This window comes from Tursiops truncatus, chromosome 3 (assembly GCF_011762595.2).
Source record: "Tursiops truncatus isolate mTurTru1 chromosome 3, mTurTru1.mat.Y, whole genome shotgun sequence".
Lineage (NCBI taxonomy): Eukaryota > Metazoa > Chordata > Mammalia > Artiodactyla > Delphinidae > Tursiops > Tursiops truncatus.
The window spans coordinates 90,719,743-90,744,671 of record NC_047036.1 but is presented as its reverse complement, the minus strand read 5'-3'; the positions used below and the strand labels follow the sequence as shown (position 1 = coordinate 90,744,671).

Sequence of the window (24,929 nt, the reverse complement as noted above, 5' to 3'; positions counted from 1 at the left end):
CCTAATATTGAGATATAATTTTCAGAATGTAGATTTTTTTTTGCTCCAAATTTTTTTGATAAAATATCTATGCTATGCCTAAGCCACTGATCTATTTTATTCTATGTTTATAAATAAAAATATTAGAACATTAACAGAACTATTTGTTATTTCTTCTCTGGTGAATGTAATCTCTCAATTCTTAGTAAGAATATATAACCACTTTTACTTTTTACTGGTAAAATTATCATTATAGTGTTTTAATGCCTGAGCCTTGCATTAAAATCCACCCTCCAGAGATCAACGTTCAAATGGAAGTAACAAGAGACAAAATCTCCCCAGAAAAAAATGTAAATACCACAGGAACCGACAAACTTAAACAACAACCCCCCCCCCATTTTCTTTCTTAGTCTCTCATTGCTTAATTAAGTCCTCAGAAGAATCTTTCTATTGACAATAAGTGGACCCAAGCGAGAAAAATATTCACAAAAACAAAGAACAAGTGTCAGAAGCAAGCTTATTGTTAATGACCTTAAACCTCAGTGTCCCTTCAAATCATATTTAATCCTCATTTATCAGTATGTGGATGTGTGTTTTACGTTCAGTGAAATTCAGTTTTTAGAAATGTGAGGGACCAGAATCTTTTTATCTAGGAGTATGCCCTTCATGTTATGTTTAGATAGATGGAAAACTATACAATTTGCTCTGACCACAGAACCATTATTAGTATATACTCAAAAGTTTATTTAATAAGAAGTTCAGTATCTTTTTGCTTTAAGTAACAAGATATACAATTTAAAGTGGCAGAAATTTTGAGAAGCTCATTATCATCTATGAGATATCAAGCAGGAGAATTCCAATGATGTCTACTTTTTTCTCTGCCTTCTTCAACACTGTTATGTTTCTCTTCATAATTATAAGACAGCAAAAGCAGTTCCCAGCTTCATACACAGACTCCAATATGACAGTGAAAAAGAGAAAAGACCTTTCCTCCCCTGGTTCTCCTTTTATTAAAGAGAAACTTTTCTAATAACTCACAAGCAGACTGCCCATCAAAACTCATTGGTGAGGATCAGGTCATATGCCCTTGACTAGCTGCAAGGGAGGGTGGGAGAAGAAGTTTTAGCCTTTTCCATCTTTATAAAAGTAGATTGGTTCTGTCAACAGGAATAAGAGGTCAGGTGGAAGAAGGCTTAAACATGTCAAATAATGTAAAGCTGAATGACATATATACTGCCCATTAAACCTATAAATGTTATCAAGCATAGTACTTGGTAGTAAATATAGATAGTAATTTCTTTAAAATAAATTTATTTATTTTTGCCTGCGTTGGGTCTTCGTTGCTGCGCGCAGGCTTTCTCTAGTTGCGGCGAGCGGGGACTACTTTTCCACTGCGGTGCGCAGGCTTCTCATTGAGGTGGCTTCTCTTGTTGCGGAGCTCGGGCTCTAGGCGCGGGGACTTCAGTAGCTGTGGCAGACAGGCTCAGTAGTTGTGGCGCACGGGCTTAGTTGCTCCGCGGCATGTGGGATCTTCCCGGGCCAGGGCTCGAACCCGTGTCCCCTGGATTGGCAGGCGGATTCTTAACCACTGCGCCACCAGGGAAGTCCCTAGATGGTATTTTGTTTTTGTTTTTGCTTTTTTCTGGTACGTGGGCCTCTCACTGCTGTGGCCTCTCCTGTGGCGGAGCACAGGCTCCGGACGCGCAGGCTCAGCGGCCACGGCTCGCGGGCCCAGCCGCTCCGCGGCATTCGGGATTCTCCCGAACCAGGGCACGAACCCACGTCCCCTGCATCGGCAGGCGGACCCTCAACCACTGCGCCACCAGGGAAGCCCAATGGTAATTTTTTTAATGCTGCTGCACTTGTTTTGAATTCATTGACCTCTAGAACCATTTCACACACATTAGTAAAGACTATGAAGACTTTAAAGAATCTATGAATAGAAACAGAAATTTTGAGAATTGATTTTTGTTTTCAAATAACTTCCGGTACCATTTACTAAGCTATTGTCTCTCAACTTTATATCTGCCCTTCTATAGTCCACTTTGTGAAGTGGGGACTTGAGTTACAAGTGACACTTTTCCTCTGCTGGCTTCCTGTTTGGCTCTGCCATTAGAGGGCACTAGGAAGAGAGTGGAAGCCTTGAAGCGGATGAAGGGACTTGCTCCCTTTCTGAGTCTGTCTTTCTGCTTGTTCTTCCCATGTACCTTTGAAACACTTTTTAACCCCGCAGTGGCAGATCATTCCGATAGCAGTTGCTAATTCCAGTTTGTAGTTTTCCAGTGCTCACAGAACCAATCCCAGAGTCCCTCTTCAGTAACACCAGCACTAGCTGGCCAGAACATCGTTCTCAAAGGTCTGAGTGCCCGCTGCATGGGCAATGCCTCTGATGTCAGAAAAGAGACACCAGCCTAGCCAAGCAGTGAACTTTCACACAGGTCTATAGAGCACCTCCTTTAAACTTCTAAATTTTAATAATCTCAACTTCTTTACTTGGTTTCTCCAGTCCAAGAGGAGGCTGCTTCTCGAAGCTGCTCCCTCTACAATACATTAGCTTAGTGTTCCCCTTTTGCCTTTCCAGTTCTTCACTATCTAGTCATTAGTTCTTTATCGATTGATTCTCTAATAGGCTAAATTTGTTCTTTTTTTAGGGGAGATTACAGGTTTTAAAAAATTTACCAAAAGGAGCTTCGACTATTTCTGCATCCTTATAATCATGTCCATCTCCTGTTTTTCTTTGATGTTCAGATACCATATTTTTTTCCATAACCTTAAAGGGTGAGATGCTTTTGTCTGCAACTCTTCACGCCCATCACCATAATATTTAAAACGATTTGAACAAAAAAAATCTCTGTGTTGGGATAGCAAACATATTTAATATTTTTTCAACCATTTCCTTTTATTTTATTAAGTTCAGTGTATACTCCTATATTACAAGTTTCTCCAGGCTCCGAATTCATGGCTTTGAAATTAATACATTCCCAAGAGAACTGTGGTTAGCAAAAGAGGGGAGGCAGCATTAGGGGTGGAAAAAAGAGAAGGACAGTAATTTTTTTGAAAACAGAGGGACAGTAGGATAGCAATGATAACAAGGAAAGAACTAGAGGTGGTGGCAATAGTGAGCTGCCAGAGGAGATGAAACAGTCCCTGGTTATCTCTACAAGTAAATGGAAAAGGAGGGCTTTAAGGTTTGGCCTTGTGGTTTATGACACATGACACGATGACCCTTCCTGAATGTCCAGACTGACTGGACCGTTTAACTTGGGACAACCTTGAATTCATTTCAGGAAGATAGACTACTCAAGAAGGCTTAAAGATCTGCACTTAAAGACTAACTGAATGAATTCAAACGCAAAGCGGGAAACATCTTTCATATTCATTTTAAAAGCTTTCAAAAATGCTATTTAAAGCTAAAATGCAGAAGGAGTAAGATTACAGTCAGACAAATAGTGTGAAATATTTGGGGCAAGAATTGGGATGAAGTGAGGAGGAAGAGAAGGATTACAAGATTTGTTGCCTAAGGGGTGTCATTATGCCTGTGACATATTTCCCAAGAAATTTTTAATCTTGAAGTTTTCTACTTCTGTGCTTTCAAAAACCAGCCTAGATACAGTCTTAAAAGTGTGTGATTCAGGGGAAATGTGAGATATATCACTGATTACTTTGAGTTCCCAACTGTCTTATTTTTATAGCTATCTATAGCCATGTAGCTGACAATAAACTATATAATAAATGTCAGCTACTTCTCACAAGTTTTAAATTGTTTGCTTTCTACCTGTGAAACACTGAGGGAAATTAATTTTTTTCTCTAAGTTAACCCTTAGGGGCAGCAATCAGAGAAACTCTGATTTTTATAAAACTTCTTTCAAAGAATGTTTGACTTGAATGCGGTAACCTGCTTCCTAAACTGGAGCTTTGTAGAGCTTTATGAGTAGGTAAAATAACACAGTTTTTGTTTTAAATTTAAGATTAGCAGTAGACTAACCAATCCACCTTTGCAGACAAACAGAGTTCTAGGAACTCTAGTCCCTGTGTTCTATGTGGAGCACCTCCATCTCCATCACTATTGGTGGCTCTTTTATCCCTCAATTGATGTAACTCCAACAGGGGGAAAATCCTGATGCTGAAAGCATCCATTTCTCATTCACTGAATGAGAATTCTCCCAGTCAGCCACCCGAGGTATCACTAAATTGAAGCATGCCCACTGTGATAAGCCAAAAGAGTCAAGAGCTGACCTAAATGGATGGAGGCAACCAGAAAAAACATATTGAAGAAGGTAAGTTTTGAATGAAAGGAAAAGAATTAAATGATAGTAAGGGAGTAGAAAAGAATCTTATGAATGGAAGCAAATTACATAGTTTTGTTTCATATGAATTGAGTAGAAAAATGATTATAAGAATGTTTCAGTAAATGTGACATCATCTAGAAAGACAAAATATAGAATAGTGGTTATTTCTGACTATTTTGATAAATTTTCATTTATTTATTCGGCAAATATTTTTGAGCACCTACCATTGTCATTTGTCTTTTATTTTAGTACTCAGCTGTGGAGTGTATATGTATATATAGATTTATAAGATGTAATACATCTTTAAATGAATATTCTGAGTCTTAAGTTGCTTATCCTCTTTCCCTCTTTTTTGTAGATTGCTATGATTTCCATACCTTATCTCATTTAGTCTTTTCCACAACCCTGTTAGGTTGAATGTTATGCCTATTTTACATGCGGAAACTGAGGCTCAGAGGTATTTAGTGATAGACCCAAGCTCGCACATCTAGAGACGGAACCCAGCTCTGTTTGACTCCCAAAGTGCTCTTTTTTTTAAAAATTAATTAATTTATTTTTGGCTCTGTTGGGTCTTCCTTTCTGTGTGAGGGCTTTCTCTAGTTGTGGCGAGCTGGGGCCATTCTTCATCACGGTGCGCGGGCCTCTCTCTCTTGATGCGGAGCACAGGCTCCAGACGCGCAGGCTCAGTAGTTGTGGCTCACGGGCCCAGCTGCTCCGCGGCATGTGGGATCTTCCCAGACCAGGGCTTGAACCCATGTCCCCTGCATTGGCAGGCAGATTCTCAACCACTGCGCCATCAGGGAAGCCCCCAAAGTACTCTTAACTGCTATACCAGCTGCCTGCCTGATTTGAGGAAAGTGATAGTGGGCAACTGCCAGCAAGTTTACTTGAATAGATAATCTATGGAACACAGTAGTGAAAAAAGAAGATTTAAAATGAGTATTTAAGTAAGCCATAAAACTACCATTACTGAACTCAAAAGGGACAAAATGAAAACAGTGACTGCAAAGGAGGATTGATAGACATATACAGATGTATATTTAGAGATAGGAATTGGAAGCAACCAGAAGTGTTTTTTAAAGTCATGCTAGAAATAGTCATAGCATGACATAGGGAGCAGGACTATGTTCATGGATACTTGAAGAGAGATTCAACTGAAGTTGGGAAGGTGGATGTGAGGAGAGAAGGTGATGGAAAAGTTAAAAACGATCCCCAAGTTGGCAAGCTTAGGAAGCCAAGATGGTAAATATATTGTATCTGATAAAAAATCTGGAATGGAGTGGTTATTTTAGGTGTGGTGAAAGATGAATTTGATATTCAAAATTCATATAATCAGGAACTGCATTGTGTATTTAAAGTAAAATTCCATGGCATCTTCTCCAGCTTTTATCCACCCCAAATTCAAACTTTTTTTTTTTTGGCCTCTCACCGCTATGGCCTCTCCCGCTGTGGAGCACAGGCTCCAGATGCGCAGGCCCAGCGGCCACAGCTCACGGGCCTAGCCGCTCCGTGGCATGTGGGACCCTCCCAGACCGGGGCACGAACCCACGTCCCCTGCATCGGCAGGCGGACTCCAAACCACTGTGCCACCAGGGAAGCCCTTGCGCCACCAGGGAAACCCTCAAACTTTTAATCCCCCACCACAGCAAAAAGATCAAAACGCTTTATAGGAAAAAATAATTTGGAAAGTCTGGGTTATAAAGCCATACGAACTTGGCATTGATATCTCAATAATGGATTTTGTTAGATCACAGATCTTCTATTTCTAGCAGCCCTATGCAAAGATTGTGAAGACTGGATTTTTTTTTTTCCACCCACAATTGGTACATAAGCTTGTTAGGTATCAAGAGTCCTCCCTCCCTCCCTCCTTCCTTCCTTCCTTCCTTCCTCCTTCCCTCCTTCTTGTTTTGGTTGTAGGTAAAATTCACAGGACATGTACTTGTGTCACTGTGGCTCCTCAAGATATTGACTAATGATTTTAGTTATATAACTGACTCTGATTAATAGAATATATATTAATTCTGGGTATATTTTATAGATTTGTCTCTTTAACTGATCCTAATAAATATGTCCCTTTGGGCCCCATCCTGTTTATTCAGAGAATAATTTGTTCTGGATTTATATTCAATAAATAAATCACCAAAGTGTCCCAGGACATACTAGACACCACTAATCTATAGGAAGATTTGCACCAGTCGAGTCTGTTTTATTCAGGCAAATATTTCCTTATTAATTCAATACAAACCAACTTCTCCAAATTATATATATATATTTTTTGGTAAATGTGTGTCCATGTTTCCATCATTAACTTACAAAACTTTATTCCAGTTTAAAATGTTAACATACTTCTCCCTTTAAAAAAAATAAAATTGTCAGAATTTTTCTCCTAATTTACTCATTTCTTCTCTTGAAAGAAAAATTAATAATCTCTATGCTCTAAGGTCTATATTTATCTCCTTGAACATTTTTCCACTTCCTTACCAAACAAGAAAAACAATAAAGAGATAAACTAAAGAAATGGAAAGAGAGAGAAAAGAACAACTATAGGCACCAAAGTCTGATCTGATTCATAATAATAGAACGGAAATGATTTTTACAAACTTATGGCATTACATATGAGGACTGCATCTTTCAGAGTTTGAGTTATCAATAGAAAATATAAATTTGTTCAACATTTTCTAGTAAATATTTCATACTGTTTTTCTGTAAATTTTACGGCTTGTCACAGATATACACTTCCTAAATGGTGATTCTGTAAAAGGAAGACATTACCCAGAGTTACACTATTGCTGTCACTTCATACTTACAGCAACTGCCTCCAGGATTTGTTTGACAGCATCTGCAGCATCTCGTTCACTATAATATCCCTTTTCCACAATCCTAAAAAAAAAAACCATGAAATCCTTCTCAGACACATGCATCCAGTTGAGTAGATGTTAAAAGAAGTTAAATTAACGTTAAAGAAGATTTATCTAAACAATTGCAGCAGGCTACCATGACACGAGGGGAAAGATTTCCATAAGTTGGCACTCTAGAAGTCTTTAGGTTTATTTTGCCTAGGCTTGAAGTTTCCATCCTATTGAGGACAAAAAATTCTTTTTAAACTTTGTATTGCAAATCATTTAAAACATATACCAAGTAGGCAATATACCATGAACCATCCCATTTAACTGTCACACTGCTTCAGCAATTATCAATTCATGGCCAATGTTGTTTTATCTATCTAATTAATTACTTCCCTTCCTCCTTTATTATTTTAAAGCAAATATCAGACATCATATAATTTCATTTATAGATATTTAAGGAGGTATCTCTAAAAATAAAGGACCTTTTAAAAATCATAACTACAATGCCGTTATGTCCATAAATTACAATTCCTTAACATTATCAAATATGCAGTGTTTCAACTTTCTAATTGTATTAAACATGTTAAAATTTGTTTGTTTGTTTTTTTGAATCAATATCCAAATAAGGTTCATGCAATTGATTGGTTGATATGTCTCTTATTCTCTTTTTACCTGTAGCTCCTCTCTCCCATTCCCTCACTCACTTTCTCTCATCTGCTTTTCTTTTCCAAATAAATGACTTGCTCTTTTTGTATAGATTTGGGCAAGAAATTATTCTTTGAAGTCTTTGAATTATTCTTTGAATTCTTTGAATTAAAGTCTTTCCTTTTTTAATTTCAAGAATTTTCCTGAGTTAGAATATTTCATATTTATTTTCTTCCATTGCTTTGGTTTTCTTCTTTGGGGTATGCAATTACACACATATAAGAGGTTTTCTACTTTATGGACCCAAATAAACAAAATAAGAAATGAAAGAAGAGAAATAACAACAAATACCACAGAGATACAAAAAAAAATCATAAGAGAATACCGTGAACATTTAAATGTCAACAAATTTGACAACCTAGAAGAGATAGAAAATTTTCTAGAAACATACAACCTGTCAAGACTAAATCAGGAAGAAACAGACAATCTGAACAGACTGATCAGTAATACTGAAATTGAATTTGTAATAAAAAAAAAAAAAACTCCCAGCAAACATAAGTCCAGGAGCAGACAGCTTCATAGGGGAATTCTAGCAAACATATAAAAGAGAATTAATATCTATCCTTCTCAGACTATTCCAAAAAATTTAAGAGGAGGGAAAACTCCAAAATTTATTCTCTGAGGCCACCATTACCCTGATACCAAAACGCCAAAGACAATACAAAACAAAGAAAATTATGGGCCAATATCTCTGATGAATATAGATGCAAAAATCCTCAATGAAATATTAGCAAACCAAATTCAACAATATATAAAAAAGGATCATACACTATGATCAAGTGGGATTTATTCCAAGGATGCAAGGACAGTTCAATATTTGCATATCAATCAATGTGATGCACCACATTAACAAAAGGAAGGATAAAAATCACATGATCATCTCAATAGATGCAGAAAAAGCATTTGACAAAATTCAACATCCATTCATGATAAAAACTCTCATCAAACTGGGTATAGAAGGAACATATCTCACAATAATAAAGGCCACTTAAGACAAACCCATATAAAAAAAAACAAAACAAACCCATAGCTAATAACATACTCAACAGTGAAAAGCTAAGAGCCTTTCCTCTAAAGTCAGGAACAAGACAAGGATGTCCATGCTCTCCACTTCTATTTAACACAGTATTGGAAGTCTTAGCCACAGAAATCCAACAAGAAAAAGAAGTAAAATCATCCAAATTGGGAGAGAAGAGGTAAAACTAACTATCTGCAGATGACATGATACTATAATATAGAAAATCCTAAAGTCTCTACAAAAAAACTATAAGAACTAATAAATGAATTCAGGCAAATTGCAAGATGCAAGATTAATATACAGAAATCTATTGCTTTTCAATACACTAATAATGAACTACCAGAAAGAGAAAGGAAGAAAATAATCCTGTTTAAAATTGTGTCAAAAAGAATAAAATGCCTAGGAATAAACTTAACCAAGGAAGTGAAAGACCTATACTTTGAAAACTATAAAACACTGATGAAGGAAATTGAAGGTGATACAAAGAAATGAAAAGATATCCCATGTTCTTGGATTGGAAGAATTAATATTGTTAAAATTTCCATACTACCCAAAGCAATCTACAGATTTAATGCAATCCCTATCAAACTACCCATGACATTTTCCACAGAACTAGAATAAATAATCCTAATATTTCTATGGAACCATAAAAAACCCCAAGTTTTGAAAGCAATCTTGGGAAAAAAGAACAAAGCTGGAGGTATCACGGTCCCTGCCTTCAGACTATACTACAAAGCTACAGTAATCAAAACAGCATGGAACTGGTACAAAAACAGATACATAGATCAGTGGAACAGAATAGAGAGCCCAGAAATAAACCTACACACTTATAGTCAATTAATATATGACAAAAGAGGTAAGAGTATACAATGGAGAAAAGACAGTCCCTTCAATAAGTGGTACTGGGAAAACTGTACAGCTACTTGTATAAGAATGAGATTAGAACATTTCTTCATGCCATATACAAAAATAAACTCAAAATGGATTAAAGACGTAAATGTAAGACCTGAAACCATAAAACTCCTAGAAGAGATTGTAAGCAGAATACTCTTTGACATAAATTATAGCAATATTTTATCAGATCTGTCTCCTAAGCAAAAGAAGTAAAAGCAAAAGTAAGCAAATGGGACCTAATTAAATTTAAAAGTTTTTGCATTGCAAAGGAAACCACTGACAAAATGAAAAGACAACCTACTGAATGGGAGAAAATATCTGTAAATGATATGAACAATAAGGAATTAATATCTAACATATATAAAGAGCTCATACAAGTCAATATCAGAAAAACAAGCAAGCTGATTAAAAAATGGGCAGAAGACCAGAATAGACATTTACCCAAAGAAAACCTACAGATGGCCAACAGGCACATATAAAGATGCTTAACATCACTGATCATCAGAGAAATGCCAATCAGAATCATAGTGAAATATCACTTCACACCTTACAGAATGGTTATCATAAAAAAACCCACAAATAACAAATGTTGGCAAGGATGTGGGAAAAAGGGAACTCTTGTGCACTGTTGGTGGGAATGTAAATTGGTGCAACCATACTGGAAAACAGTAAAAAGGTTCTTCAAAAAACTGAAAATAGAACTACCATATGATCCAGCAATTTCACTCCTGGGTATATATCCAAAGAAAACGAAAACACTAATTCAAAAAGTTACATGCACCCCAATGTTCACAGCAGAATTATTTACAAGGGCCAAGATATGGAAGGAACCTAAGTGCCCATCAACAGATGAATGGATAAAGATGTGGTATATATACATAATGGAATATTACTAAGCCATTTTCATTCACAATTCGATTTTATCATCCATTCAAATAACTAAGCCAATCCAAATTTAAATGACAGACGCTTTAATTGGGCTTTAGTAGCTGAAACTGCTGAGACACTATACACTTCAAGCTTCTGATGACTTTTAAAACGCCTCCAGTGTACACATGTATATAGGATACTTTTATAACCTCCCTGATGAAAACCTAATATTGAAGTAGCAGCTGAACCCAGAGCCAGCACTTAGTGGTAGAGGCTGCAGGTCTCTCCTTTCCACCTTCTTTTGCACTTGGGAAGCACAGCAACATCTGGGTAGAATTCTAGCTTTGACTTCTGTCTCCTCATCTCTTGGGGTCCATTCCTTAGCATGCTAACTTTTTTTTCTTGTTTTGTTTGTATCTTGTTTTTTTGTTTGTGTTGGGCTTTTGTTTTCCCTTTGTGTGTGTGTGGTTTGCAATGATGTTCTTGCCTAAACTTTGAATTGCACTTTTTAATGAACATTTGTAACAATTTTAAAAAAATGAATGAAATTCTGCCATTTGCAACAATGTGAATGGACCTAGAGAGAATTATGCTTTGTGAAATAAGTCAGACAGAGAAAGACAAATACTCTATGCTATCACTTATATGTGAAATCTAAAAAATAAAACAAACTAATATATATAACAAAACAGAAACAGATTCACAAAGAGAACAAACAAGTGGTTACCAGTGGGGAGAGGGGAGAAGGGAGGGGCACGATAAGGGTGAGGGATTAAGACACAAACTACTATGTATAAAACAGATAAGCAACAAGGATATATTGAACAGCACAGGTACATATAGCCATTATTTTGTAATAACTTTAAGTGGAGTATAATCTATAAAAATATTTAATCACTACGTTGTACACCTGAAACTAATACTGTAAAACAAGCATACTTTAATTAGTTTTTCTACTTTTGATTTACGTTGTTCTTTTTACTATGATTTTCTTAATTTTAGTTTATTTTGCAATATTAAGTTATAATTTCATCTATTTTGTGGGCATATCCTCCCGACATGCTTTCACTGCCTAAGGGGACCCTATTCTACTCCTTATTTTCTGTCCTCTTATAATCATTTTGTATTGTAATTAACTGAGCCACATCTCAGTTAAATTTGTTTTCTTAACCTTTTGACAGAGTGGTAGGTCAGGATATCTATTCTAGTTTCATGGCTCTCGACTTTCCGGTTAGTTTCATGAAGCATTCAAAAATTGGAAACATACTTTCTGAGATCTCTTCTCTATCTGGAACATCATTCCCTTTCCTCTACCATCTCTACTCTGATTACTAAAGTCTCTTTCCAGAAGTTTCTCCTAAACACAGGTTTTTTTCCCCCCAAAGAGGCTTTAGATATTAATTTCATGAGTTCACAGGGCCTTGACTGCATTAGTCTCTTCAAACCTTACGGTGGGTGTAGCCCTCGCACTTCTCGAAAATTTGCATACCAAAAAGCCCTCAGCTGGGCTTCCCTGGTGGCGCAGTGGTTGAGAGTCCCCCTGCCGATGCAGGGGATACGTGTTCCTGCCCCGGTCCGGGAAGATCCCACATGCCGCGGAGCGGCTGGGACCGTGAGCCATGGACGCTGAGCCTGAGCGTCCGGAGCCTGTGCTCCGCAACGGGAGAGGCCACAACAGCGAGAGGCCGGCGTACCGCAAAAAAAAAAAAAAAAAAGAAAAGAAAAGCCCTCAGCTTTCTTCTTATACTGGCCCATCCTGCTCCCAAAGATTTGGAGATTTTAGAGATTTGAGTGTTCTCCTATTCTTAGTTCCATCACATGCTCTCTTGCTTCCTTTGCTTCTTCTAATGCTAATACCATGTGGCTCTTGCAAATTGTCATTAGTTTGTCCTCATTCACTCATATTTTAGCTTCATGGAGATACCTTGTCATCTGGTTTTGCTATAGATACTGTCAGTGAGGTTTTGGTTTTTTAGTCCTAGTTTCTCTGTCTATTCTTATGGGGATATTTGGGAAGACTGAAAGACTACTTTGTTGTGGTTTCTGTCTTCCCAGAATTTCAAGAGAAAACATTTTTGATAGACTGTAGATCACCAACTTGCACAAGATGTTTTCAGCTGACAAAAAGTTGTGGTAAAGACATTTGAAAAAGGTCAATTCAAAACATGAGACAAAACAACAAAAAACAATTCTAAAAAATTGTTGACTTTTTGTAATTTTGGATTGAAATTTTTCTTAGATGGTTAGTACCTCAAATAGTATAGTTATTTTTCAGAAAGTACCTTCTTTCTTTAATGTTGCAGCAAGAAGTTTTAAGTTCTCAAAGTAGCTGGTGTTAGAAGCTGAATTTTGAAAATGTTTACAAAATAGGGCATGAACAGAACAGATAGGACAAAATAAAAGAGATGTATAACAAGAAAAGCTATATTGATGCAAAAATTCTGACTTTCTCCATTCAATTATTTTGAACATTGCCAAGAAACACAAACTCATCATATTTTTAAAGGATGAAAGATGGAATATCCCTCCTCACCTTTTTATTTATTGGATACCTGTTATGCACCAGGGTCAAATAAAATGTGAGAATAGATTAAAATATTCAGGGAGTTAATATTAATTTGTTCTTAAAAATAAGTTTTCATATGATATTTCCTTAGAATACGAATTTTTCCAACTCATGATTAAGTTACATAATCTACTTACTAAAATTTTAATTGAAATGGTTTCTTGAACTATACTTTCTGAACATTGTTAAATAGAGTATGAGAGAAGGGGAAAAGAAGGACTATTGTGTCAGTGTAAGTTGAGAACTTCGGCTACCATTGCATTATCCTCTGCGTTGCTCTCTAAATGTGGATTCTGTGGTACATCCATCAGCCAACACAAATGTAATTAGTGCGTCCTCTGTGTGCTGCACCTGCTTGGTTTTCTCCAGTTGTTAAAGGAAGGGAGTTGTTACAAAGATGATGGAAAAGAATGGCTGATAATTAACTTTTTTTTTCATCTCCCATTCTCCCCAGAAGGGGAGAGAATCAGTTACCTCCTGCCTGCCATAAACAGTGTGGATTTTCCCATGGTCACTCTTCAGGACTAGAGCTTTACCACAACAGCTTTGTGATACCCCTCCAGGGAGTGCTACTCATGGCTCAGTTTATGCAAGAAGTACTCTTTGGGGTTGTTACAGAACCAACTTGCACAACCATGTGCGGCCTTCCTGATGGGAATCCCTCCTTGTCTGTTAAATACACATGAGTTCTTATGAGCATCCCCACCCCTTAGACAGGAAGTGCTTCAGCCACTAGAATTTCCTATCATTTGCTTTATTATGAATTCTCAAGCTTTGACCTAAATATGATATTTATGCATTTTCATTTTGATATAATTTAGGGTTAAATGCCTGTGGTTCAGGACATGTCCTTGTGTGAATGTCTAGTGACTGGCTGGATGGAGGAGTGAACTTTCTTGGGAGCTGTTTTCAGGTAGCATAGAGGTAAGAATAGTAGGTATAAGAAGAATGGTGAAAATTTCATTAATTTTCTATAATATACACGTTAAATTAGTAATATACTTCATCTAATTAATGGAGAGGATGCATTCTAACAAATATATCCATTCATTTATTTATTCAATAAATATTATGGAATGACCACCATGTGCTGGGCGCTCAGTAGTAAACCAGACATGGCCTCTGCACTCATGGGGTTTCTCTTGGTATGAGTAGACAGACAACAATCAACACAGTGTGCTAAACGCTGTGATAGAGATATTAGAGAATGGCCTGGGAGCTCCTAGAAAGGGCAGGCAATTTATTCTGGAGGCTATGCAGGGTGAGAAAAGGATTCCAGAGGTAGTTCAGACCTGAAGGATGTACAGAAGTTTTCTAGCTGTAGGGAGAGTGGGAACTGGGGGTAGGATAGGTGTAGGGGAGGAGTATGGGATTGGAGAGAAGGGAAACTGTTCTAAGAGAAAGGACCAAGACTACAGTGAGTATTAGATTGTGAGGATGGGGTAATGATATTTAATCAATATTTTTAACTGTCTAATGTGAGCCAGGTACTTGCTGGATTTAATAAAGAATAAGATTTGGGTTCTGCCCCAGATGAGACCACAGATAGTAGAGAAATTACTAATAAATACATCATCATAGATGTAATATATGTTATACTAAGGTTTGTACAGCCAAGAAATTTATTAATTTTTTTGTCAGAAACATCTCTAGAGCAGACGTGTGGGGCAGGAGCACAAATGCAGGTGCCTCCCCCACCTCGTCTCACGTGAACTCTGCACACCATAGTTTGGTCCTACCATCAGAACTCAACTGTTTCTCTTCCAGGCTCCTTCTGCTAAAAGGAATTTTGTTCCCAGCTGATTTGTTCATCAGAGTGTCACAGGGATAGGTCTCTGAAACTCAGACATTCAATTTAAAATATTTTATAAGTTGAGCCAGGCCATCCATGACTGACTGGGAAGAGCAATAGCAGGGAACTTCTCAAGTTGCAAATGCAGGTTTGTAACTTAGAGCTAAGATTGTAGGTGAAGATATTAGTGACCAAGCAAAGGAAAGTGAAATCGTGCAATCTTTTTCTCTTCATTTAGGTAGCAAGACTACAGCAGATGTGTTTGGTCGATGTCTTCTGCTGGGTATTGTGGGAAAAATTCTTGGCCTTCTCACTAGACTGTTGCTTTGATCACCCATGGAGCCTCGCTCCAAGTCTCGCTCACAGTAGGCGGTCAATAAATATTTGTGGAATCAATACTAATTGCTAGGTGAATGGATGCCAGAAAAATTTCAGACTGTGGACATCTGGACAACTCCTTTGCCTATGTTCCTTATCATGTAGAACAAAAGTACTGGACTGGGAAGTGATGCTCACTTGTTGCAAGCACACTGGCCATGGATCCAGAGGGAGAACTGCTGTATGTATACATGCTTCCCAAAGCAACATGCAACAGGTAGGAACGTGATTGTTGTCCTTAGGAATAAACTCACAGTTACATAGTTCCTAGATATTATTTTAATAACATGGATCTTTTTAGAAACTTATTTTGAACAAAATCAAAGTGATTCAATTCAGCAAAATAGAGTATTTGTTTCATGAGGCAACAAATAACAATTCCTACAAAAAATTTAGTTGAAATTAAAAAAAAATGCCAAGTAAGTTGAACCACATATACACAGTTAAGAGTTTATAGCTTTATGCAAAATATACTAGTGACTTCAATTTTTAGAAGAAACAATACGTTCAATCATTATAGGGGTTTTAGAGCTGTAAAAATAGGAGAATAATTTTGGTTGATATTTTTGTCTTTTGTATTTAAACATACTTATCGCTATATTTCTTTTCAGATTTAGTAATTTCCTTTTCATGTTTCTTACATAATAAGAAGGCAGTTAAGATGCTATCTGCGTTTTAAGATCATTTTCAAAGGTCCAGGGCCATGTAGTTTTTAGCTATGCTGCACAATTTCCTGTTGCTCCATTGTAAGCTGTGCTAAAAATAAAATCTCTCCTAGGATTTTAATCACAACACTGACCCAAAAGGCTGCCCTGGTGTCCCAGTTCCTACAGGTCTCTCAGTCACTAACAGGCCTAGCTACATCTGGAGATCTGGGAAGGAATCACAATGGGGTGTGTTTCCTTCGACTCCCAGGCTGTGATTCTTTGGCCTCGATAGGCGTTATCACTCCAAGACCATGCGTTTTACTTCCACTGTTTGCTATGTTGGCCCACATGCTCTTTCCCACAGTTGGGACTGTTTTTCTTCTCATCATTTTAAACTCGTAGGATGAGAAAACACAGGCAATGCCTATTTCTCTCCAAGGATCTGCTTTAAAATATGACTTTTGTACATTTGCTTCTGTCACCTTAATTGCTGCAAATTGAATTGCGCTCATCTCCAGCCCAGCAGTTAGCACAGACAATGCAGCTGAAGAGCTCTAATCCAATCATATCCTGAGGCCCTCAGACTTCCTGGCACAAAGATTAAGAGCCCTACTGCTCTCCCGACCAATGGCAGCTTTTTCTTAAATGGACATGTTATTAGATGACTGTAAGTTTATATGAGAAAGGCATTGGTCTGGTGAAAATGTGTACTGAAGGATTGAATGACACAGGGTAAAAGCCCCTAATAATATGAGTTTCAGGAGCCAAGTTTTAAGGGCTGCCAGTACATCATTATGCTGCTACATACAAAACTGTATTTAAATGAATTCCGCTGTACCCTGTGTAAATCTACCCCTCCTACGTAAGCTTCGTTCACTTTTTCTTATTACATTCATGTCACCTTTGTCTGTATTGATGCTTTTTCTAAGAACTCTCCCAAAGAGTATTAAATTCATATGCTTAAAAAAAAAACAGTTTCAAAGGGTACTACTAGCACCTGTTAAATTTGAGAAGCTAGGGAGAGAGTGAGGGAATTGTGGATCATTGTGGGTACTGGCCGAAGAGTTGACAGCATAGGAGAAAGAGGAGGCCAAATCAAATTGTAGACCTGGCAATGGGCCTAAGGGATTCCCAGTCCAATTCTCTCATACTATAAATGAAAAGCCTGACCCAAAGACATATAAATGGCCCAAGAGCATAGAGTTTATTCAATCATTCATCTGACAAATATCTAAAAATTGCTTGCTTTCTGTCTAGAACAGCTTCTAAGATGCACATGAAGATACTCATATCTAACCCCCCCCCGTCAGTGTGCTCTGCCTTGGCCATCACTTTGCCCTTCCCTCTACCCTTCACCTGCTAATTTTCTATTTCCCATTTAAGATTCAGCTCGAAAGGCTCTATTAGCTCCCTGAAGTCATTTCTGGCTTAGAAGACCCCCTTAATTTGTAACCAATGTACTGTGTTTATGCCCCAATTATAGCATTTATCTTCCCCACATGAATTCTTACAGCCAAATTTGTGACCAGTCTCTAGCAAATGCAAAGTATCTTGTGATAGGTTTTTTGTGTACTACTGATTCTTATCTTTATTTTTTTAGTCCCTTGTCATCCTTTATTTTTTTATCTTGTGATAGTGTGGTTGTCTCTATAAGCCTAGTACACTTTTTTGGAGGTGATGGTAGTATTAAAAGTAATATTTGGGTCCATATCACAGTTTACTTTCCCTCTTCTAGACCGTGAGCTACTTGAGGGTGAAGATAACGTCCTCTGGTTAACACGGTAGTGAGAAGAGAATAAAGTGGGTAGTGAATCTGAAATGGTAGAATGAGGCCAGACTGTAAGGGGTTTTGTTTGCCATGTTTAAAAGAATTTCCTTGAACTAAAAGTAGTGAGTAGCCTTCTGGGCTGATCTGTGATCAAATGAGTGCTTTAAACATAGATGGATGGAAGAGAGTGAAACTAATGCCAGTTAGGAGTCTATTGCAATGGGAAAGAGAATGTGAAGTCTCAAAAGGACAGAAGCAATGGGAAAGGGGAGAGGGAATGGATTTGAGAGCTGCTCACAGAAAGAATTATGGGGAGTGGGGCAGGGAGAAGTGAGAGGAAGAGGGAGAAATCAGTGATTAGCTTAGCTGTTAGGTCAGTTCACAGAAGTAGGGAGGAAAAGCAAGATTGAGAGTTGAGGGAAAGATGTCATTTCAGGACATATTGATTTAGAGGTGCCTATGGGACTTGCAGGTGAAAATGTCCAGCAGATTGTTGAAAATACTGTTTCCATCTCTGCTGAGACAACAGTCACCAATGTGACTGAAGCCACAAGAGAGCATTCAATTTACCTACGGAGAATGTATGAAGAACTTTAGGAAAGGCAGACATTTAAGGGATGAAAAGAGGAAGAGGAACTCAAGAAAGGGATCAAGATAAAGAAAACCAAAAAGTAAGATAAAAACCAAGGGAAAAAGATGCTGTCAAAAACTGTACTAAAGATATGGAGAGATTTAACCAACAATATAAACTAACACAGACCAGATTCTCCAAAAACACATAGCCTCTGGCCTCGGCAGATCCTTAGTGCTTCTGGAAAGTCCTTATTCTTGTCTGTTCTCACATTTCCAAGCTTTACCACTTCTTTCCTCAAGTGTCCTATTCCATTCTCTCCCAGCCATTGTTAGGAGATCAATTTCTCTTCAACAATACTGAAAGAATAAAGCTTATCAAGTCTGAGCTACTTAAACCTCTTACACTCTCCTCTCCCCCAACACAATCCCATTCCCAGCCCTAGGCAACCACTGCTTTGCTTTCTGTCTCTATAGGTTTGCCCCTTCTGGAAATTCCAGATAAATGGAGTCATAAAATATGTAGTCTTTCCTGTCTGTTTTGTTTTTTTTTTAACTTAGCATAATGTATTTGAGGTTCATCCATGTTACAGTATATATATCAAAGGAACGTTCCTTTTCATTGGTGAATGATATTCCATTGTACATTTTGTTTGTTCATTTGCCTGTTTATGGACAATATAAGTTATTTCCTCTCCTGGAACACACCCTACTCTGTCTGCAGGCATCCATTTGAGCCTGCTGTGATGCCCCCATGGGACTCTGACCAGGAGTCTCATATCTTTTCCCAACATCCATGAAGGTGTACAAGGCTAACTTGTTAGTTTGTAAGTAGGCTAGAATTATATCCCAGCCCTGATATTAAGTCCTCTTTTTCAAAATTGTTGCGACTATTGTAGGTCCTTTGATTCTGCTGCAGCTTGACTATGCTTCTGAGGAAGAGGGAAACTTTTTTTAAAACAAATCCTTTTATGTGGCTCTAGATCTTATTCCTTCATTGTCTTCTCTGGAATGTTCCAAATAAAAGTCCTTCTCACACAGATCTCTCCTGCTTCCCCATCCTGTAGCCTCCTTCCCATCAGCAAATTAATGTGTTACCAGTGTGCCAGCTTAAAATAATAAATAAGCCTCCATTTATCCTGTGTCTCTTTCTACTACCTCACTTTTATTTTTCCCTTCAGAGCCAAGCTTCTGGGAAAAGTAGACTTTAAATCTAGTCCAAATCAAAGTATATGTTTTCTTCATATGTAGCCAGATAAAATTGCATAAGGGAAGACGTATTTAAAATATCCATGTTGAAAAACAAGTATATATATATATATTAATGTTTAAGTTAAGCCAACACTGAAGCAGAACAAAATGTTACATTACTAATTTGAAGTTTTATTTTTAAGTATTAAGAGTACTGGCATTTGCTTACATAGCAGCAGCACGGCATGGGAGAAAAATCATATGCTTTGGAATCTAATGTACTTGAGTCCAGTTTCATTTAATTATTGTTGTTGTAATTATTAGATCCAATGTAAACTGAGTGACCTAATGGTAGTTAACGGAACACTCTGATCCTCAGTTATCTGGTCTACAAAATGTATATATCAAGGCCTACCTTGTATATGTGTTGCTGTGAGGATTTAATGAGATCATGGTTAGCAAAATGCCCTGCCACTGCCAGGACCCCAAAAGGCGCTCACAAATGGCCCTCATTATAGTGACCAATTATCCTTTTAGACAGTAAGATTTTATAGGTCTTCACTTTAGACAATTACATTAATGACTAATTTTTGACACAATAGTCTTCACAAATTCAGATGTGTTCTGATTTTGGTTAACAAGAATACCAACCCTGACACAACTCCATGGAGACTGGAGAAAAGACCTAAGTCCCATTTCTAGAATCTTTTCCTAATGACAATGTCCTGAATATTCCATTTACTTCCACCAAGAGTAAGAGACCCAGGAATGCTGAAGTAGAAACGACTATTAGGACTGATACAATAGGACTCTGTCAGGTAATTAATGGAGTAAATTCATAATCCCCAAACATAAGCACTACTTCTCCTGCATGTTGATGGCTTGTTGTTTGGAAAGAGAATATTTTCACTTTTGGGAAATGAAAAAAGAAAGTTTGTAGTCAGACAGATGTGAGTTTCAGGCCTGACTTTATGACTTATCAATTTCTACAGTTGGTGTTCTTGAAAAAAATGGGGATAATAATGCCTTAGAAAAACATGAAGGGTGATTGAGTGAGTTAAATCATACACAGTTTTGCATAGGACCAACCAATACATCAGGGATTCTCCATAAACACAATAAACAATAGTTTATTCCCTTGGAAATGATTTAAAAGGTGCTAACTGGATTTAATAAGAAAGACAGTGAGGCCATATGAGGAGGAAGAGTTGGACGAAAAGACACACCAGCTGCCTATTTGGGGAAGATCATTTACCTTGACTCATTCTCAGTTTCCACATCTGTATAGTGGGGACAATGCTCTTCATCTGCTTGCCCCAAAGGGTTGACATAAAAGAGGAAGACACACTAGTGTCTGTGAAAGAACTTTTAAAACCACATGTACTGAATTTTTGCTCTCAGTAATGGTGGGGTAGACAAGTGTACAGCCAAGAACAATGAAAACAAGCTAAATAAAATATATTTTAAAGTATATTTGAAGACATCTCAGAGTTACCAGGGAAGTTAAGGCTTAAGGAGCCAAGATCTGGAAGAGAAGAAAAACCCAGAAAAACAACCCTGATATCTGATGCCTATGCTTTCCCTTTAAAAGCATTTACTGATTCTAAATCAGTAGCTGATGGGGCCATCTCACAGGGTAGAGGGAACAGAAGCTGGCATTTAGGTTCTGTCTGTCAAGGCCCTCGCAAAATCCCCTGGCTTAAATTGGGACCCTTAAAGAGCAAAACCCTATGAGTAACAGTTGACAAGAAATAGATCCACCCTCAGGAAGCCCAGCTTTGAATCAGTCCACTGCCTGATTAGGTTAAAGTGATCTGTTCCTTACCTTAACTGCCTGTTAGAGCAAAATAAAATCTGCTCTTTTGGAAGGCAACAACATTTAAAGCCTCAAATTCTAAAACCTTTTATACATAATGTTTAGCATTTGAACAAACATAATCTAGCAAGCAAAAACACAAGGAGAAAACAGAAAAAAAAAAGACAATTAAAAATTCACAAGTTATTCTGATACTGGAGTTAGACAAAAATCAGAAAAAATAAAACAACCTTTAAAAAAATTTAATTAGAAGACCAGAAGGACACTGCTAACTTAGTTGTCTTAAAATACAATCATTTTCTGGAAAAAAACTACTTGAAAATTTACTCTTAAACAACCTCAGAACTTGTCCACTTAAAAAGTTCAATAAATTTATAAGAATTGTGACTAGATTGAGACGGAACAGAAAATGTTCTGGAGGTTTTTCCATGATATCGTAATTTTGTGGAAATTTTTTTGGGGGATTATTATCTTGGACACAAAATATCACTGATTTTAATCCCTAAAATTGTAATCCATTGTCCTATGCAATTTACTATTCATACTCTACATGAAACAGCAGATTCCACTTGGATTTACCATGTTTCGGTTTTTAGGAGCATCATAGGACAGATCTTTTGTTAATAAAATACAACCATTTTGACTATAGTGGACTAACATAATTATCGCTTCATCAGTTGCTCCATTAGTTCATTCATTAGATACTATTAGAGTCATCATTAGACCAGAAATGAATTTCTATCATTACAATTAAATATGTTTGGTTTTTGACCTAAGTACAGGAAAGAGAGACCATATTTTGATTTTTAACTCTCAAGAAAGAAATAAATGGATAATAATGCAGGATATATTTTCAGTTTGATTCAAATTTAAAGATAACTGTAGAATTAAGTAACTTAATGGCAACAGATATGTGAACAACAACATTCAGGGGGAAAAAAGTCTATTACGTACGATCACTAAGAGTTTATAGAGTAGTTGAGTGCTCTACTGGCTGCCTGCCATTCTTCAGATGTCCTCTGTTAAATCTGAATATTTCATCCATTTATCACTGTACCTGAAATTTATCAACAGCATTTAGTTTTTCACTCTTATCTATAGCTGAATTAACTCTATTCCATCAAAATCAACTAGACTGCAAGATGAGAGAACCAGAAAGGCTGGGGAGAAGGGAAGGAAAGAGACTCCTGATTCCAAAATGATTTAAACAAACAGAGGTTAGAACGTAAATAGTAAGTGCCATTGGTAGATGACAACTTCATTGTGAAATTCCTGTCCTGCAATTATTTACAAAGAACAGGAGATTTTTCTCTGTTAGACCATAATTAGCAGAGAAATATGTAAGTCTTCCTTAGGAAGATCTCACGGCTCCAGAGCCAGCAGGATCTCACTATAATTTGACTCTGTTAATGTACCTAAAGAAGGAATATGTCCATGAAAGAAGTCAGCTAAAAAGGTGTTGAAAAAGGACCAATTATTGGCAAATTTAGGCAACATTCAAATAAACTAGTCCAGAAGAGTCTTGACTAAGCATATGGGAACATGACAGTTTTAGGATAAGGCTATCCTTATAGTGGATCAGAGTGTCTCAGCCTCCTTAGGATCATAGTACAGCTTCAAATTTGTTCTGAGGTTCAGAGAAGTTAAGCAAACCGCTCTATGTTAGTTATTTGTTCCTTAAGTCAGGATTTAAAACCACGAGTCCAACTGACTATGAGCCAAATACCATAAGAAGAAGTATCAATATATGTCTAGGCTACCTATGCTTACTTCCCTCAGGTGATTCATTTATTTGTAAAGAATGAATATAGTTTAAATGCTACAATTTTTAAAATCTGATAAATTCACATAACTTGCTCTAAGGAAACTTTAATATACATCTGAACAAAATGTTGAAGATACATATGTAGCTCCAATCAAGGCCATTTTGCTCCTTCCTATCTGAAGATCCAAATCTGCACTGGGTAACATTAAAAGCAGAAAGGAACTTTGAAAACCAATACGAAGACTTTTGGAAGCTCTTAAAGAGGCAGTAAATTTAACTGGGTGGAATAGGGGTGGGGAGGAAGGGGAGGCACACTCTTCTCCTAACACATTCTAAACCCTTAGGTATCTTTCTCCTCAGAGTCCATTCATTGTAGCAGTTGCTTACTCACTCATTCATGCAGCAAATATTTATTGAGAATTTACTGTGCTCCAGGCACTCATGCTACATTAGCAGTTCATCAACCTCTCTTCTGGCTTCTGTCTTCAGTCCACTTCTCTCTTAACCCTTTCTTCAACCAACAAGACCTTTACATCACAGAAACTGCAGTTTCTTACCATTTCTGATATATACCTACTCAGTCTCTTTGTCTTCTTCCAATTCCATTCTTGCTTAATTACCCTGTTCAGCACAGCAAAGAGCTGCCCATCAGGGCAAAGAGGGAATTCAGAGAAGATGAGGGTTGGAAAGCTATGGAAGCTTAAAGTGTGTGTCTCTTGTACAAATAGTGTGCCTATATTATGCTCTACCAGATTTCCAGAAATACTCCCTGCCATCCTCAAACCTCTGCCTTGAGTGATGAACATATGAACAGACAACTAAAATTGGCTATAATTGGATATAACAGAACATGTTTTTCTCTGCAACTTGGAACTCTTTACACAGCCTAACAAAGAAAGTAGGCCTAGAAACAATCATTTGGAGAGAATTGATTTTTATGGCTTTTGGATCATAATAAAGAATACTATTATAATACATGTTTAACTTTCTATAATTCTCATTGAACATTTTCTCACAAAATATTCTCATAAATCTTACTATTTAGTTTAGATTTAGTATGACTTTAGAAATTCTGCTTTTTATCTAGAAGTAAATGTTTGCAGAAGTAAATAGTACAATGTTTCTATTTTTGTTCACTAAGCATCCCAAATTTTAGTCTACCCATATCTTATCAAATATCACACTCTTTCCATTCTACACTCCTTTTTTTTTTTTTGCGGTACGCGGGCCTCTCACTGTTGTGGCCTCTTCCGTTGTGGAGCACAGGCTCCGGATGCGCAGGCTCAGCGGCCATGGCTCAAGGGCCTAGCCTCTCCGCGGCATGTGGGATCTTCCCGGACCGGGGCATGAACCCGTGTCCCCTGCATCGGCAGGCGGACTCTCAACCACTGCGCCACCAGGGAAGCCCCTACACTCTTTTTAAGATTTATTTTAGTAGAAGTTATCAACTGGTGTAATATGTCATTATGAAAAATTTCAGGAGAAATTTCCTTTTGGTTATTTTTGGTGACTGGAAGCAAAACCTTACTGTGGTTACATTGCCAGGACCTACTCACCTGTCAAACAGCTCTCCCCCTGTGACGAGTTCTAGGACCAGACTGATTTCTGTAGGGGTTTCAAATATCTCTTTAAGTTTTATCTGGGAAAAGATATAAAAAAAATCACAAATTCTTTATTTTTAAGTTTCTAGGAAATAGTTAAAATTATGGCTACAACAGCACTCTCTGTAATAGCAATATGTTGGATCATGGTTAAAAAAGCTTCCTTATTCTAGTACCAGGCAGTCATTTGTCACTCTCTGGTTGTTTTTATCAGTTACCTAATTTCTTCAAAGG

General features: G+C 37.3%; 1 protein-coding gene across 1 annotated transcript in view; it reads right to left on the bottom strand.

The window, feature by feature from the left end:
- CAMK4 (calcium/calmodulin dependent protein kinase IV) overlaps positions 1 to 24,929 on the bottom strand; it is a 227,772-nt gene that overhangs the window by 61,409 nt on the left and 141,434 nt on the right. Inside the window, exons 5-6 of the mRNA XM_019940814.3 lie at positions 24,651 to 24,733; positions 7,076 to 7,148 (exon numbers count right to left, since the gene is read on the bottom strand). Coding sequence (XP_019796373.1) covers positions 7,076 to 7,148; positions 24,651 to 24,733 — 156 coding nt within the window. The remainder of the gene's footprint in view (positions 1 to 7,075; positions 7,149 to 24,650; positions 24,734 to 24,929) is intronic.